Source organism: Arachis ipaensis, chromosome B2 (assembly GCF_059453495.1).
Source record: "Arachis ipaensis isolate K30076 ecotype BB chromosome B2, ASM5945349v1, whole genome shotgun sequence".
Classification (NCBI taxonomy): domain Eukaryota; kingdom Viridiplantae; phylum Streptophyta; class Magnoliopsida; order Fabales; family Fabaceae; genus Arachis; species Arachis ipaensis.
Genome location: NC_142437.1, coordinates 101,730,686 through 101,742,329, shown reverse-complemented (window position 1 = coordinate 101,742,329; position 11,644 = coordinate 101,730,686). Strand labels below are relative to the sequence as shown.

At 30.3% G+C, this 11,644-nt stretch overlaps 1 protein-coding gene across 3 annotated transcripts; it reads left to right on the top strand.

The window, feature by feature from the left end:
* Nucleotides 1-4,441: 4,441 nt before the first annotated feature.
* Nucleotides 4,442-10,699, top strand: LOC107625586 (isochorismate synthase, chloroplastic). 3 transcript variants are annotated; one of them, XR_002357723.2, is made up of 15 exons: nucleotides 4,442-4,676; nucleotides 4,798-5,207; nucleotides 5,713-5,830; nucleotides 5,936-6,052; nucleotides 6,136-6,282; nucleotides 6,574-6,648; nucleotides 6,728-6,796; nucleotides 7,003-7,121; nucleotides 7,216-7,273; nucleotides 7,741-7,851; nucleotides 8,023-8,107; nucleotides 8,931-9,077; nucleotides 9,456-9,548; nucleotides 9,853-9,956; nucleotides 10,438-10,699. XR_002357723.2 is itself a non-coding variant. In XM_016328263.3 (15 exons), exons 1-14 carry the CDS (start codon nucleotides 4,569-4,571, stop codon nucleotides 9,907-9,909), a joined length of 1,665 nt encoding a protein of 554 aa, XP_016183749.1. In that variant the 5' UTR covers nucleotides 4,443-4,568; the 3' UTR covers nucleotides 9,910-9,956; nucleotides 10,438-10,699. The 3 variants fall into 3 exon arrangements, 1 of the variants encoding a protein (XP_016183749.1); XM_016328263.3 differs by having other exon boundaries at nucleotides 4,443-4,676; nucleotides 8,931-9,028; XR_015904797.1 differs by lacking the exons at nucleotides 9,853-9,956; nucleotides 10,438-10,699 and having other exon boundaries at nucleotides 8,057-8,107; nucleotides 8,931-9,028.
* The last annotated feature ends 945 nt before the right edge of the window (nucleotides 10,700-11,644 follow it).

Genomic DNA, 11,644 nt, shown 5'->3' with positions numbered 1-11,644 from the left:
ATTCAGATATTTGATTTTTTATTATTAATTTTTATTCTCTTATTCTATATGTTTATTCCCATAAATCTTGTTAAATTAAATAAGGTACTTTATATCTTCTTTTTATTCCTCTGTTATATACACATAAAATTTATTAAATTATTTCTCTTCCGTTTAATAATTTTGTTTCTCTTCTATTTATATTTCTTTCCTTCAATATTTTATTAGTTCTTATTTTTCTCTATTTTACTTTAATTTATGTATTTGTTCTTTTTACACCTAACATTTTTATTTATGTGTAATATACATTCTTACATACGTTATAGAAATATGATTTGATTCCATTAACTTGCTAAATTTTTTTGAAAAATTTAAAGCTAAAGCACAAAAATATATTTGTAGATATTTTACTTTTTTAACTAAAAATGTAATATTTTTTGCCATATTTGTTGTTGAATTTCTAAGTTAAATATGAATATTAATTTTTGAAATAGAATAAATATATTTTAAATTTTTTGCATCTAAAAACAATATTCTATCAATGTTAGAATTATTTAGATGGATAAGTAATGGTGAATATAGAATTATTTAGGATGGATAGAACTAAGTACATCTTTTTATTGAAAATATGAATTTAAAAATATTATATTCAATTCTCAATAGTCAACCTCTCATTGAACCATTGTATGTTCAAAAGATTTTTGAAGAAATGAAATAATTTTAAGTATATAATTTTTTGTAAAAAATTAATTAATTTAAGGTATTTATTGTTGTTGATTAAAAAAGTAAATTGAAATGACAATTTAATCTTTCTATACTCTTAAAATATTATTTATTTATTTTTCTAACATTCTTTATCATCCAATGATCACATTAATATAATTTAATTCAATAAATTTATTTATCATCATTTGATTGAATAAAAATTCTATTTTATCTGAAAATTTTATGATTTCTCAACCTCAAGATCATCCATGTTAAATCATTAAGAAATATAATTGAGAAAGCGGAAGCGTCCTTTCATTCGAGAGCATGATTGAGATCAGGGAGCTTGGCTCTTGTGATTATTTGATCTTCGTCAACCAAAACTTTCTGTATTTTTGATAGAGCTAAATCACAACTTCACTATGAAAAAAGAGCTACGGAGGCGAGTTTGATGTGTTGGAGACCAAAATCCTGAAGTCATTATTTATATTTGAATGTGACACTCATTAAACCCTAAAACTCAAATAAAATAGTATCTATAGTTTTAATCTCATTTATCCAAATCAAAAGTAATAATGACTTATTTAATTCAATATTTATGACAATAAATGAGATCACCGTTATATAAGCCATTTAATGTGAAATTACTTAATTTGCGATTATAATTAACATATGAATTGCCCATAAATATATTAAGAAATAATAATTTTCTAACAATCTTTCATTTAGGCTATACATATATATTTTTCTGAGATAATCACATTCTATAAATTTTATGAAATTACCGCAGTTTTTATCACATTAGTGTCGTAACGAAACCACGATGATCACCATACTAAAATACTCAACCACATAGATCAAATTTGGATGAGAAAATTCTGACATGAAAAAACAATCTCATGCATGCCTATTTTCAACTGGTCCAACTTGAATAAAAATTCTATTTTATTCGGTGATAGACTGAGATGAAACTGCAAGGACAATGCTTAGGCTCATAATAACCAGTGATGGCAACATGAGTTGTGAAGGAAGATGAGAGCTGTAAAGGGGTAGGCAGCAATGGGCTCAGCAACGACGATGACGGGAGCTATGAGGATTTTTGTGAAGAAGCCGAGAAGAAGAAGACTCTGAGTGAGGATGACTAGGTTTCTCTTGCATGGCGATAGAGTATAGACTGAAGTTGTGAATCACTGAATTTGTGATGTGAGGCAAATCCTAATTCCTAAAAAGCGTTTATATGTATATATCCGGGGCGGGTACACCCTAAACCCAACCATACCCTGTCCTGAGCAAAATCAGCCCCGACTCAGATCAAGTTATTATCCTCCCCAACCGGGTATAGACGGGTTGGGTACCCACGTATTTGGGTACTCCTGTCAAATCTAACCACGTATTGATGCTCCATTTATTAAGGATTTATTGCTAGCCAATGGATTGCTACACACACAAGACGAGATTCTAACTCTTAATAGTTGTTTAAGTGGACGAGTGAGATGATCACTCAACAAACTTAAATTGATTAAGACAAATATTAATTATTTTTAATATTTTAATATTAAAAGTCTTGAGAATTTGATTTTAATTATAACTTTGTAAAATATTTATAATAATAATTACTACATATATTTTATTTAATTTTTTAATAATTTTTTTATATAATTTTATGTATTATATATCCCGTTCAAGGTACGAAAAACATACACTAGTTTGTAGTAAAAATTACGGTTATGAAAATCAAATCGGACCGTCCAATTCAACTGGATTAATCGAAAATCAATTTTTTGATCAATTCGATTAAGGTGAAAAATTATCTAGCAAAAAATCAGTAAAAAATGGTCGAATCAACGGTTAATCGATGAATTATATGAACCGATCTAATTTTTTGGAGTTTGTTCGGTTCACTAAAAATATGCAATGTAAGGTCATTTTACTAATAAAAGAAGGGTAAAGTATTATTTTGTCCCACCATTAAATTTGACGTAAACAATTCGCATATTAAAGAGGCAATATCATTCGATTTTAGTATCTAAGTAAAATCGATCAACCAACAATCACTAATATAAGAGTTTTTCTTTTTATTTTGGAGCGTTGATAATTGATTGTTAGAATTTGAAGTTTTGTATAAAATGAATATTGAGGAGAAGAAGTATTACAAGAAGATTTTGATTATGTTTTTCTAGCGCATGAAAGAATATATAACTTAACTAGTAACGTTATTAATATTTACATTACTCATTCCGTTAACTATTAATATCAAATTTAATGGTAAGACAACATTAAACTTGTTTCAAACTTTTTAAAACAAAAATAAAACGTTTAAAACCTTAGGTTAAAACGTTAGGGATCAAATTAAGATTTGACCCTAAGATTGATACTAAAATAATACTCTACCCTTAAAAAAATAAAAAATTTGCAAACCCAGTAAGACAATACAACATCTCATGTCTCACCTCATTAGTCTCTCATACATCAGAGAAGCCTACAACCACTCACCCCCACCTTCTCTACTGCCGAGCTACACTTCGTCAGTCAGAGGGTGCCGTCGCCATCACCGGACTAGTCTCAACTGAGCCTCCCACTTCTCCCGTCGGCATCACTCACATGCATAGAACCTACGGACACGTTCATTTTCTTCCCGGCGCTTTTTGGTTTCCCATCGTTCTCTCTCTCTTTCTGACCGCACTCTCTCTCACCCTCACCCAAGCCGCATATGTTGAGGAATCAAAATAAGAGTTCATATTCCTACCCAATATCCACACTCACTCCCACTGCCTTTTTTATTGTCGAAAACTCACGTTACTGCCGGCATTCACACAGTCGCGGTTCTCTTCTTGTGTCATTGAGGTTCTCTTCAAGCTCTCCCTCGCTTCTTCAATTTTATATTTGTGAGTTAATTGGTTTTTTGAGTTAATTTTTTTTATTGTTGATTGTTTTTCTTTCTGAGTTAATGGTTGTGTTTTTAAGTTAATTAATTTTTTTAATTTTTAATTATTGTTAATGTTAATTGTTGGTTTTGTTGAGTTAATTATTATTGATTGTTGTCAAATTTTAGAGTTAACTTTGTACTATTATTCTTATTCTAAATTAGTTTCTTATTTGTTGTAGGGTTGCTGATTATAAATTATGTTTTGATATTTTTCATGAACTTTAATGTTTGAGTTTGTTTATGAATTTTTAATGATAAAATATAGATAAGTTATTATGTAAAATTAGAAAATTTTAAATTTTATTAACTTAAAAATTGTAATTTGAATATTTAAAATTATATACTAAATTTTTAATAATTTTATTTTATATTTAATTAAACCGATTCAATTATATTTTGATTTTGGTTGGATGATTAAACCGTTAAATTAGTAACTTGATCAATTTATTGACGGTTTGGTTCTTGTAACTTTGGTAAAATTGTTTAACAAAATAAGCCAAAAACTGAAAAAATTAATTAATCGGTTGAATTGATTTAAATAATTATTTAAAAAGCCATTTTTTTTAATTATATATTTCATAAATAAATATATTATTTTAAGTTGAATTTTTAAATCTCTTTCATCTTCGGTTCGATTTTGAGAATATAGATAAAACTATCAAGTATAAACAAAGGGAGTAACATACACGTGTAATCTTCAATAGTTCAATAGGAAAATAAAAACACTCTAATCCAATTGAAATCATGGAGGGAATATATAAAAGATTAAAAGGTCATCCTCCAGACTCTAGAGTCAAATGAATGTCGAGTCCCACCTATAAAATCCATATAATTTCGTTCGATATCATATCATATCCTCTCACATTTTCTTACAACACAAGCTAGCCACCATTTCATCACACACACACACACACACCCTCTCTCTCTTATGCTCCCTCACACATACTAAAACTCACTTATGGCAACAGCTTCTGCTCACAAGTCTCTCACAAAATGCACAAACACCTTCCTCTTATTTCCTCTCTCCAAGAAGCAACACTCTATTTACACTCTTCATTTTCACCAAGTAATACTCCTCTCTCACTTTTAATTCTTTCTTTGTCTTCCAAAATTCCTCTTAATTATGTCGCTATCTTTAATATTTACACTAGTCATATGTTTTTATTTTGTTATTGGTGATTGTTCAGAGACCATTGTGCCATGGATGCTATCTTTCAATGAATGGCTGCAGAAAAGGACAGTCAAGAGGGCCTGTTGGGACAATAGAGACACAAACGTTGGAACCGGTTGCAACAACTTCAATGGCTTTGTACAGCCTGAAAATGACGATTTCTAAGATGAAATCAGAGCCTCCATATCGGAGCTCTTCGGGCATAGTGAGGCTGCAGGTCCCCATTGAGGAGGAAGAGGTTGAGGCCATTGATTGGCTCCACTCACAGAACCACCTGCTCCTTCCTCGCTGCTTCTTCTCCGGCAGGGAACACAATTCTTTTGACTCTAATGGCAGAAGCTTGGTTAGCGTTGCCGGTGTTGGCTCTGCCGTTTCTTTTTGCCAGCCACACCCCTTTTCCTATTGGGATTGGATATCCATTAGGAGGTAAGTCATTTTTTTTTCCTTCAACAAACAAACTTCTATTATTTATTTTTTGAAAAAGTCTAGAGAACAGCAACTTTGTTAAATTCTAATCAACATGTAACTAACAAAGAAAAGTGAGTCATTAGATGAACATTCATCTCACACCATTAAAACTATCATTGATGACTATTTGATGGCTACAAATCATAAAAATTGCTGGTTTCTAGCATTCCTCTTATTTTTTTTATTTGGTTGTTTCCGTGTCCCTTAACACGCCATGTGACCTCACAACTTTTTTTGTTTTTTTTTAAATATTAGATAATTATTAAAATTTATTAATTTTATTTATTAATTAATTATTAATTTTTTAAAATATAAAATAAAATATATTATAAGTTAATTATTAAGTAATAATAAAAAATAATAAATTTTCATGACTCTAATATCCCCCGGCACCATTGCTCCATTGAATGCTTATTATTGTTTTGCTTGTGTTTAGTTCCTGATAAAACAACTTACTTTCAAGGTTTCTTTCTGAGAGCTGCCCATTGATTCGTGCATACGGAGCCATCCGATTCAACGCAAAAGCTAAGGTGTCATCAGAGTGGCTGCCTTTCGGTTCTTTCTACTTCGTGATTCCTCAGGTGCATACATTGCATTCTTTCAAAAAACCACTAATTACTTATTCCATTGTTGATAGTATTTATAGCATCAGCAGCTAGATATACCAAGCCCAAAAAAATTGACAGGTTGAGTTTAATGAGCTTGAAGGAGGATCGATGCTCACTACGACCATTGCGTGGGACAATACAATTTCTTGGTCCTGGGAAGATGCAATCAATGCTCTCCAAGAAACCCTTAGCAAGGTGATTCCAAATTGATTCTGTTACTTTACTTATTATTAGGCAGAGATTTAGTTCAGAGTTCAAACTAAAATTTTGGGCTGCAGGTTTCTGCTTCGATTGTGAGGTTTCCGAAACAAGCTCCTCCAACATTAATACTAAGTAGCCATGATATTCCAAGTAAAATATATTGGGATATTGCTGTTAACAGAGCTTTGGAGATGATAAAGAAAAACAACTCCTTACTAACCAAGGTAAACCTATAATTTTTCCGACCATGTTTTGATTTCTTACATTGATATCATAACTTGCGTCACAAGAATTCATTTGAAAACACTCTCTTTAACCATGTGTAATCATTCTGTCTTATATGCGTGCTATGTCGATTACTGTTTTTATAATCAACTAGGTAGTTCAAGATAGGATTCTAAGAATTGTACTACATTACAAATTTATTTTTTTTACCTCTTATCTTATATATATATGAGTACTATTTTCCTTGGTCAAATAAAAAAAAATTCATCTTTGTTATATTGGAAATTCAGGTTGTGCTGGCTCGTAGTACAAGAGTAGTGCCTACTACTAACATTGATCCGCTTACGTGGTTAGCTTGCTTAACGGTATTGAAATCTTCTTTGAATTTTGACACTTAAAATGGTGTCTTGGCATCAAGAAGTAATGAATTTCAAATGTGTGTAGGTTGAGAGCGAAAATGCATACCAGTTTCTCCTTCAGCCGCCAAATGCACCTGCATTTATCGGAAATACAGTAAGTCTATAACTTATTTCATTGCATTCTACATGCTGAAAATTCCAGAATTTATATATCAGAAGATGAATTTCACTTTGTTGTTAGTTTTCTTAATTTGAGAGTCATCCAATGGATAACCTGTTCAAGAAATATTCGGTGAATATCAACAATGATGAATTCTTCTGCTCTGTTGCCATTTTAATTTCTATGAACTTGATGAATAGCCAGAGCAACTATTTCACAGAAAATGGCTCCACATTACTAGTGAGGCTTTGGCTGGAACTCGAGCTAGAGGAGTGTCGATGGCACTGGATCGTCAAATAGAACTTGACTTGCTTACAAGGTTAACTTATATTCCTTGATGCCTGTGGTTACCACTATTTTCATTGTGTCTAGCTCCCCAAATTTGTTGTATAAGTTTCTTCACATATTTACAGTCCAAAGGATGATATTGAGTTCACCATAGTAAGAGATACCATAAGAAGAAAATTAGAGGTGAGTTTCTTTGACTTTTTTTTCTCGGTTAATTTCACTTTTTGTAGGTAAGGAGTGCTGCACTCCTTGTTAACTTGACAAATCTTAGTTCTTTATTTATTATATTTTATATCAATGACTCAAATTTAAAATTTAGAATTTATGATTTAGGATTTAAAGTTTAGAATTTAGAATTTAGGTTCAGATATTTAGAGTTCATAATTTAGGTTTTAGGATTTAAGATTTATGGAGTTCAAAGAGGGCTACACTCCTTACTTTCTTCCGAGCGCATTAGCATTCGCTAAGTTAAATACAAAACAAATTGTCATTGACAATGGCTGTATTTTGTTTTTGTGTAATGCTGAACTCAATGTACAGTTTAATTTACCATATTACCTTTTCCATCTTCTTGTAGTTATGTTGGACCTTCCATGGTTATGATTATGATAAGGATAAAACTTGCATCTGGTTGTTGTTTTTTTCAACAGGGAGTGTGTGAAAAGGTTGTAATTAAGCCAAAGAAAATGATAAGAAAGCTCCCCAGGATCCAACATTTATTTGCTCAATTAGCCGGCAGGTTAAGAAGCGAAGAAGACGAGGTAATCATAGTAAAATTTGAGTGCTATGTACCCTACTTTTACTCCTTTAAAGGTTCGAATTTTTGGTTCTCCAAATGAAGTAATTTTATTAGTACCCACCATACAACAAGTTTGTGAATCTTTCTTGCTTTCCTTTCTTTTTTCTTTTTTTGTTTTTTTTCCTTTTAATAGTTTAAAATTTTGTCATCTCTTCACCCAAGTCCAGCAGTTTGTGGGTTTCCAACAGAAGAGGCACAACTTTTAATTGCAAAAACAGGTGCATCCATTTTCTCTACATCATTATTATTTCTGATGTTTAATCCTTTTTTTTCTTTTAGGGTAATTTTAGCAGTAGTTACATTTTCTTATAGATTTTTTTATATAATATTCTTTACTTAACTTAAAAGAGGAACATAAATTTTAGTGGGGCCTGAAAATCCATGCAAGCTAGCTTGTTGACAATGGTGATTGGTGGTCATTCATTTCACTCTAATATGACTGCATATTTTATGCAAGTAGAAAATGTTGTGATTTGGCACAGTGATTATTAGAGAAATCAGAGGAGTTGATTATTATGAATCAGTGTAAATTTTGTTACTGCAAATATGTCAATTTCTGTTGGATGAATTTTCTTGACTTACAATCCTAGAACCCTCTTTATTAAAAAAAATCTTTTTGTTGTTGAGGAATTTTGTTTCAATACTTGAAAATGGAATTTCTTGATTTTCTGGGAAATAAATCATGCCTTGGTAGACAAGCTTATACCTGCCTTCCAATTGAGTGTTAGTTTTTCTAAGGTTCATTTCGGTCCTTGATTTTATAAGGCAATACATTTTAGTCTATGAAATTTCAAAAAGAGCATTTTGGTATAAAGATGGGACGGAAATGATCAGCAAAGTCAAGGACCAAATGAACCTTCACTCATTTATGAAACATGTGATATGATTAGATTGGTATTAATCATTTTAGAGCATGCTGGTTAATAAGGTGATAAAGAAGAAAATGTGGTTGATGTTTCAAGTTTGGTTTGACCAAGTTATGATTTCTATTCTCTTGAATAAACTTATGTTAATTTTTTCATTTTTTACATTGATGTTCAGAAGTATTTGATAGAGGGATGTATGCCGGACCTGTTGGTTGGTTCGGCGGCGGAGAGAGCGAGTTTGCTGTTGGCATCAGGTCAGCATTGGTGGAAAAGGTTAGCTGCAATTTTGAGGATTTTTTCCTCCTTAGTGGAGAAAAAAGAGGTGCCACACTGCCACATATAGTTTGCATAGATTGATATTATTATCAGATTTTGATGAGTGATTAGTGTTTGTAACATGTATATAAAGTAAGGGAAAACGTGATAATTCTATTGCTTAAGTAGCAGTAAGTACCTTTAATATGGTATAATATCACTATTCACTACTATTTTTATTATTATTATTGTTGTGTGCAAAATTTTTCTGTTTTTCTGTTGAAACTGGTAGGAATGATTTTTGCAAAACCCGGCAAAATTGTGAAATAGAAAATCTGTTTCAAGAAATCCCTATAATTTCAAGAAGACCATTATTAGTATTAGCAATAATATTTAAATCTTTAAAAGCAAGCAAATCATACGAGTTTATTCAATCTCTTTTTAGGATCACGGTGCATTGATATATGCTGGAACAGGGATAGTGGAAGGAAGCAATCCTTACTTGGAGTGGGATGAACTAGAACTCAAGACATCTCAGGTGAATTTGTGAAAAAAAAAATCCATCTCATTCTGTAGGTGGAATCTTTTATGGCTGATTTTGCTATTTTGACAACTCGAAAAGAATTAAAGATTTGTTTTTAGTTTTGTGTAAATCATTATTTAAAATGTTTGGTTTCGTCTCTATGCTTAGTAAATACTAATATAGCGAGTCGAGACAGGTTAGCATTATATAGATAGAGAAAAATAATAGACTAAGAGAGAGCATGAGATTGATCTAAAATTGATATAATGTTATGATGACAAAAATTGATTGCATCAATTGTTGCTGACATGTTTTGTAGTTCACCAAGTTGCTCAAACTTGACTTGCCTCTCAGACAAAAAGTAGATTGTAAATGAGCTCCATCAACTGATTCGGTTAGCGTCTTCGATATCTATTTATGCTGGTAAACTTCCTAACTACCATTCATTTCATTTTTCAATTTTTTCTTGGGAGGTCAAGGATTAATACCATGCCATTTAAAGTTGCCAAGTATTAAAATTGCAAGTTGAAAAATATTTATCAAAGAATTTTGATGCATAGCTTCTGGGGAAACATGTTTAGTGATTGATGGTAATTTTTGTTTTTTATACATCTCATTAAAATAAAATTAAATCATCTAGATGATGGTAAGCACAAAGTAGACAAGCAAGATTTGTCAAAATTAACATTTTCTTTTTCAATTTCTTTATACACAACCCTTAAAAAAGAAGAATGAAAATCAACTTGTTTGGTGGATTTAAAGTTGATAGATTTTTTTTCATGATTCTAAAACATCTGAGATATTATTATCTTGGTCTGAACTAGCTTTTGCATGTCAGTACAAAAAATTGGTATATTGCATTTTTGCCACATAAAGTTTGAGATTATGTTGTTTTTTTTCTTAGGTGGAGGCTTTGGACAACACCATATAGAATAAAACATTATAAGCTATTTATTTATGTTATTTTAAAGACTCAATTACTGCTCTTTAGAGTAGATTCAACAACTGCTGATTTGTATTCATGGGTTGAGAAGTCATGACAGCAATTCTTTCTCCCGAATATTTGTACTCTTTTGAGCAAAGAAATATAAAAAACATTGTATAAGAATAATAATAATAATATGTATACACTAGTGTGTAATATTTCTTATTTTGTATGATCTCAATAATTTGCAAAAGGAGAAGAAATAAAGTGATTTATTTTTAATATATAAAACACAAATTACTATGATCTTAGTATTATGCTTATCCAGCGATACATTTAGTATATTATCTGACTGTTTACACGTAAAGAAATTTAATTCCAAATAGAGTAAGTATTTCTAGTAAATAATTATGATTCACAAAGCCACTGCATGAGTTGGTAACATTTCCTGCTTGATACTTTTTATAATCTTGGTTGTTGAACTATTGGCATCGGATGTTTTTTTTTTTTTGGTGACTGGCATCGGATGTGAATGCACACCATCAAAATAAGGTTAGAATTGAAAATCAATCATAAATTAATCACCATCTGAACTGAAACGTGGCTTCAATGGGTTTTTACCACAATCTTTTTTCCACTGATTGATGCATCCAAACGACCAAGTTGTTTCGTGATAAACCATGCAATCTGAATAATCGGATAATAAACTATTAGTTATCACTACAATAAGAATTTAACTTTAATCCGATGCAATCAAGTTTTATTATATAAAAGTTAATATTTAAATAGTTAAATTCTTCTATTCATATTTTCTTTTCTAATAATGTTATGTCAATAATTTTGTTTACTTGACAAAAGTTGGAAATTAATCATCTTCTAGTAAAAAATTTTAAAAAAATTTTTTATCTATTATTATTCAATTAAAATATAAAATACTAATTAAATACAATAAATATTCATTAAAAGTATTATAAAAATTTTCAGTTATAAATATTAAAATTCTACAATTTATACATGTTAATATTCTTACTATTATATTATTTGATCTATTTATACATATTACATAAAACTCTACTGCTCTTTATTTCTTAATCTCTCGTACTAATTAACGAAAATTTCTTCAAATAAGTTTAAATTTGTCATATTTTCTTATTAAATATATTCAAATATATCATGATTATAAAAT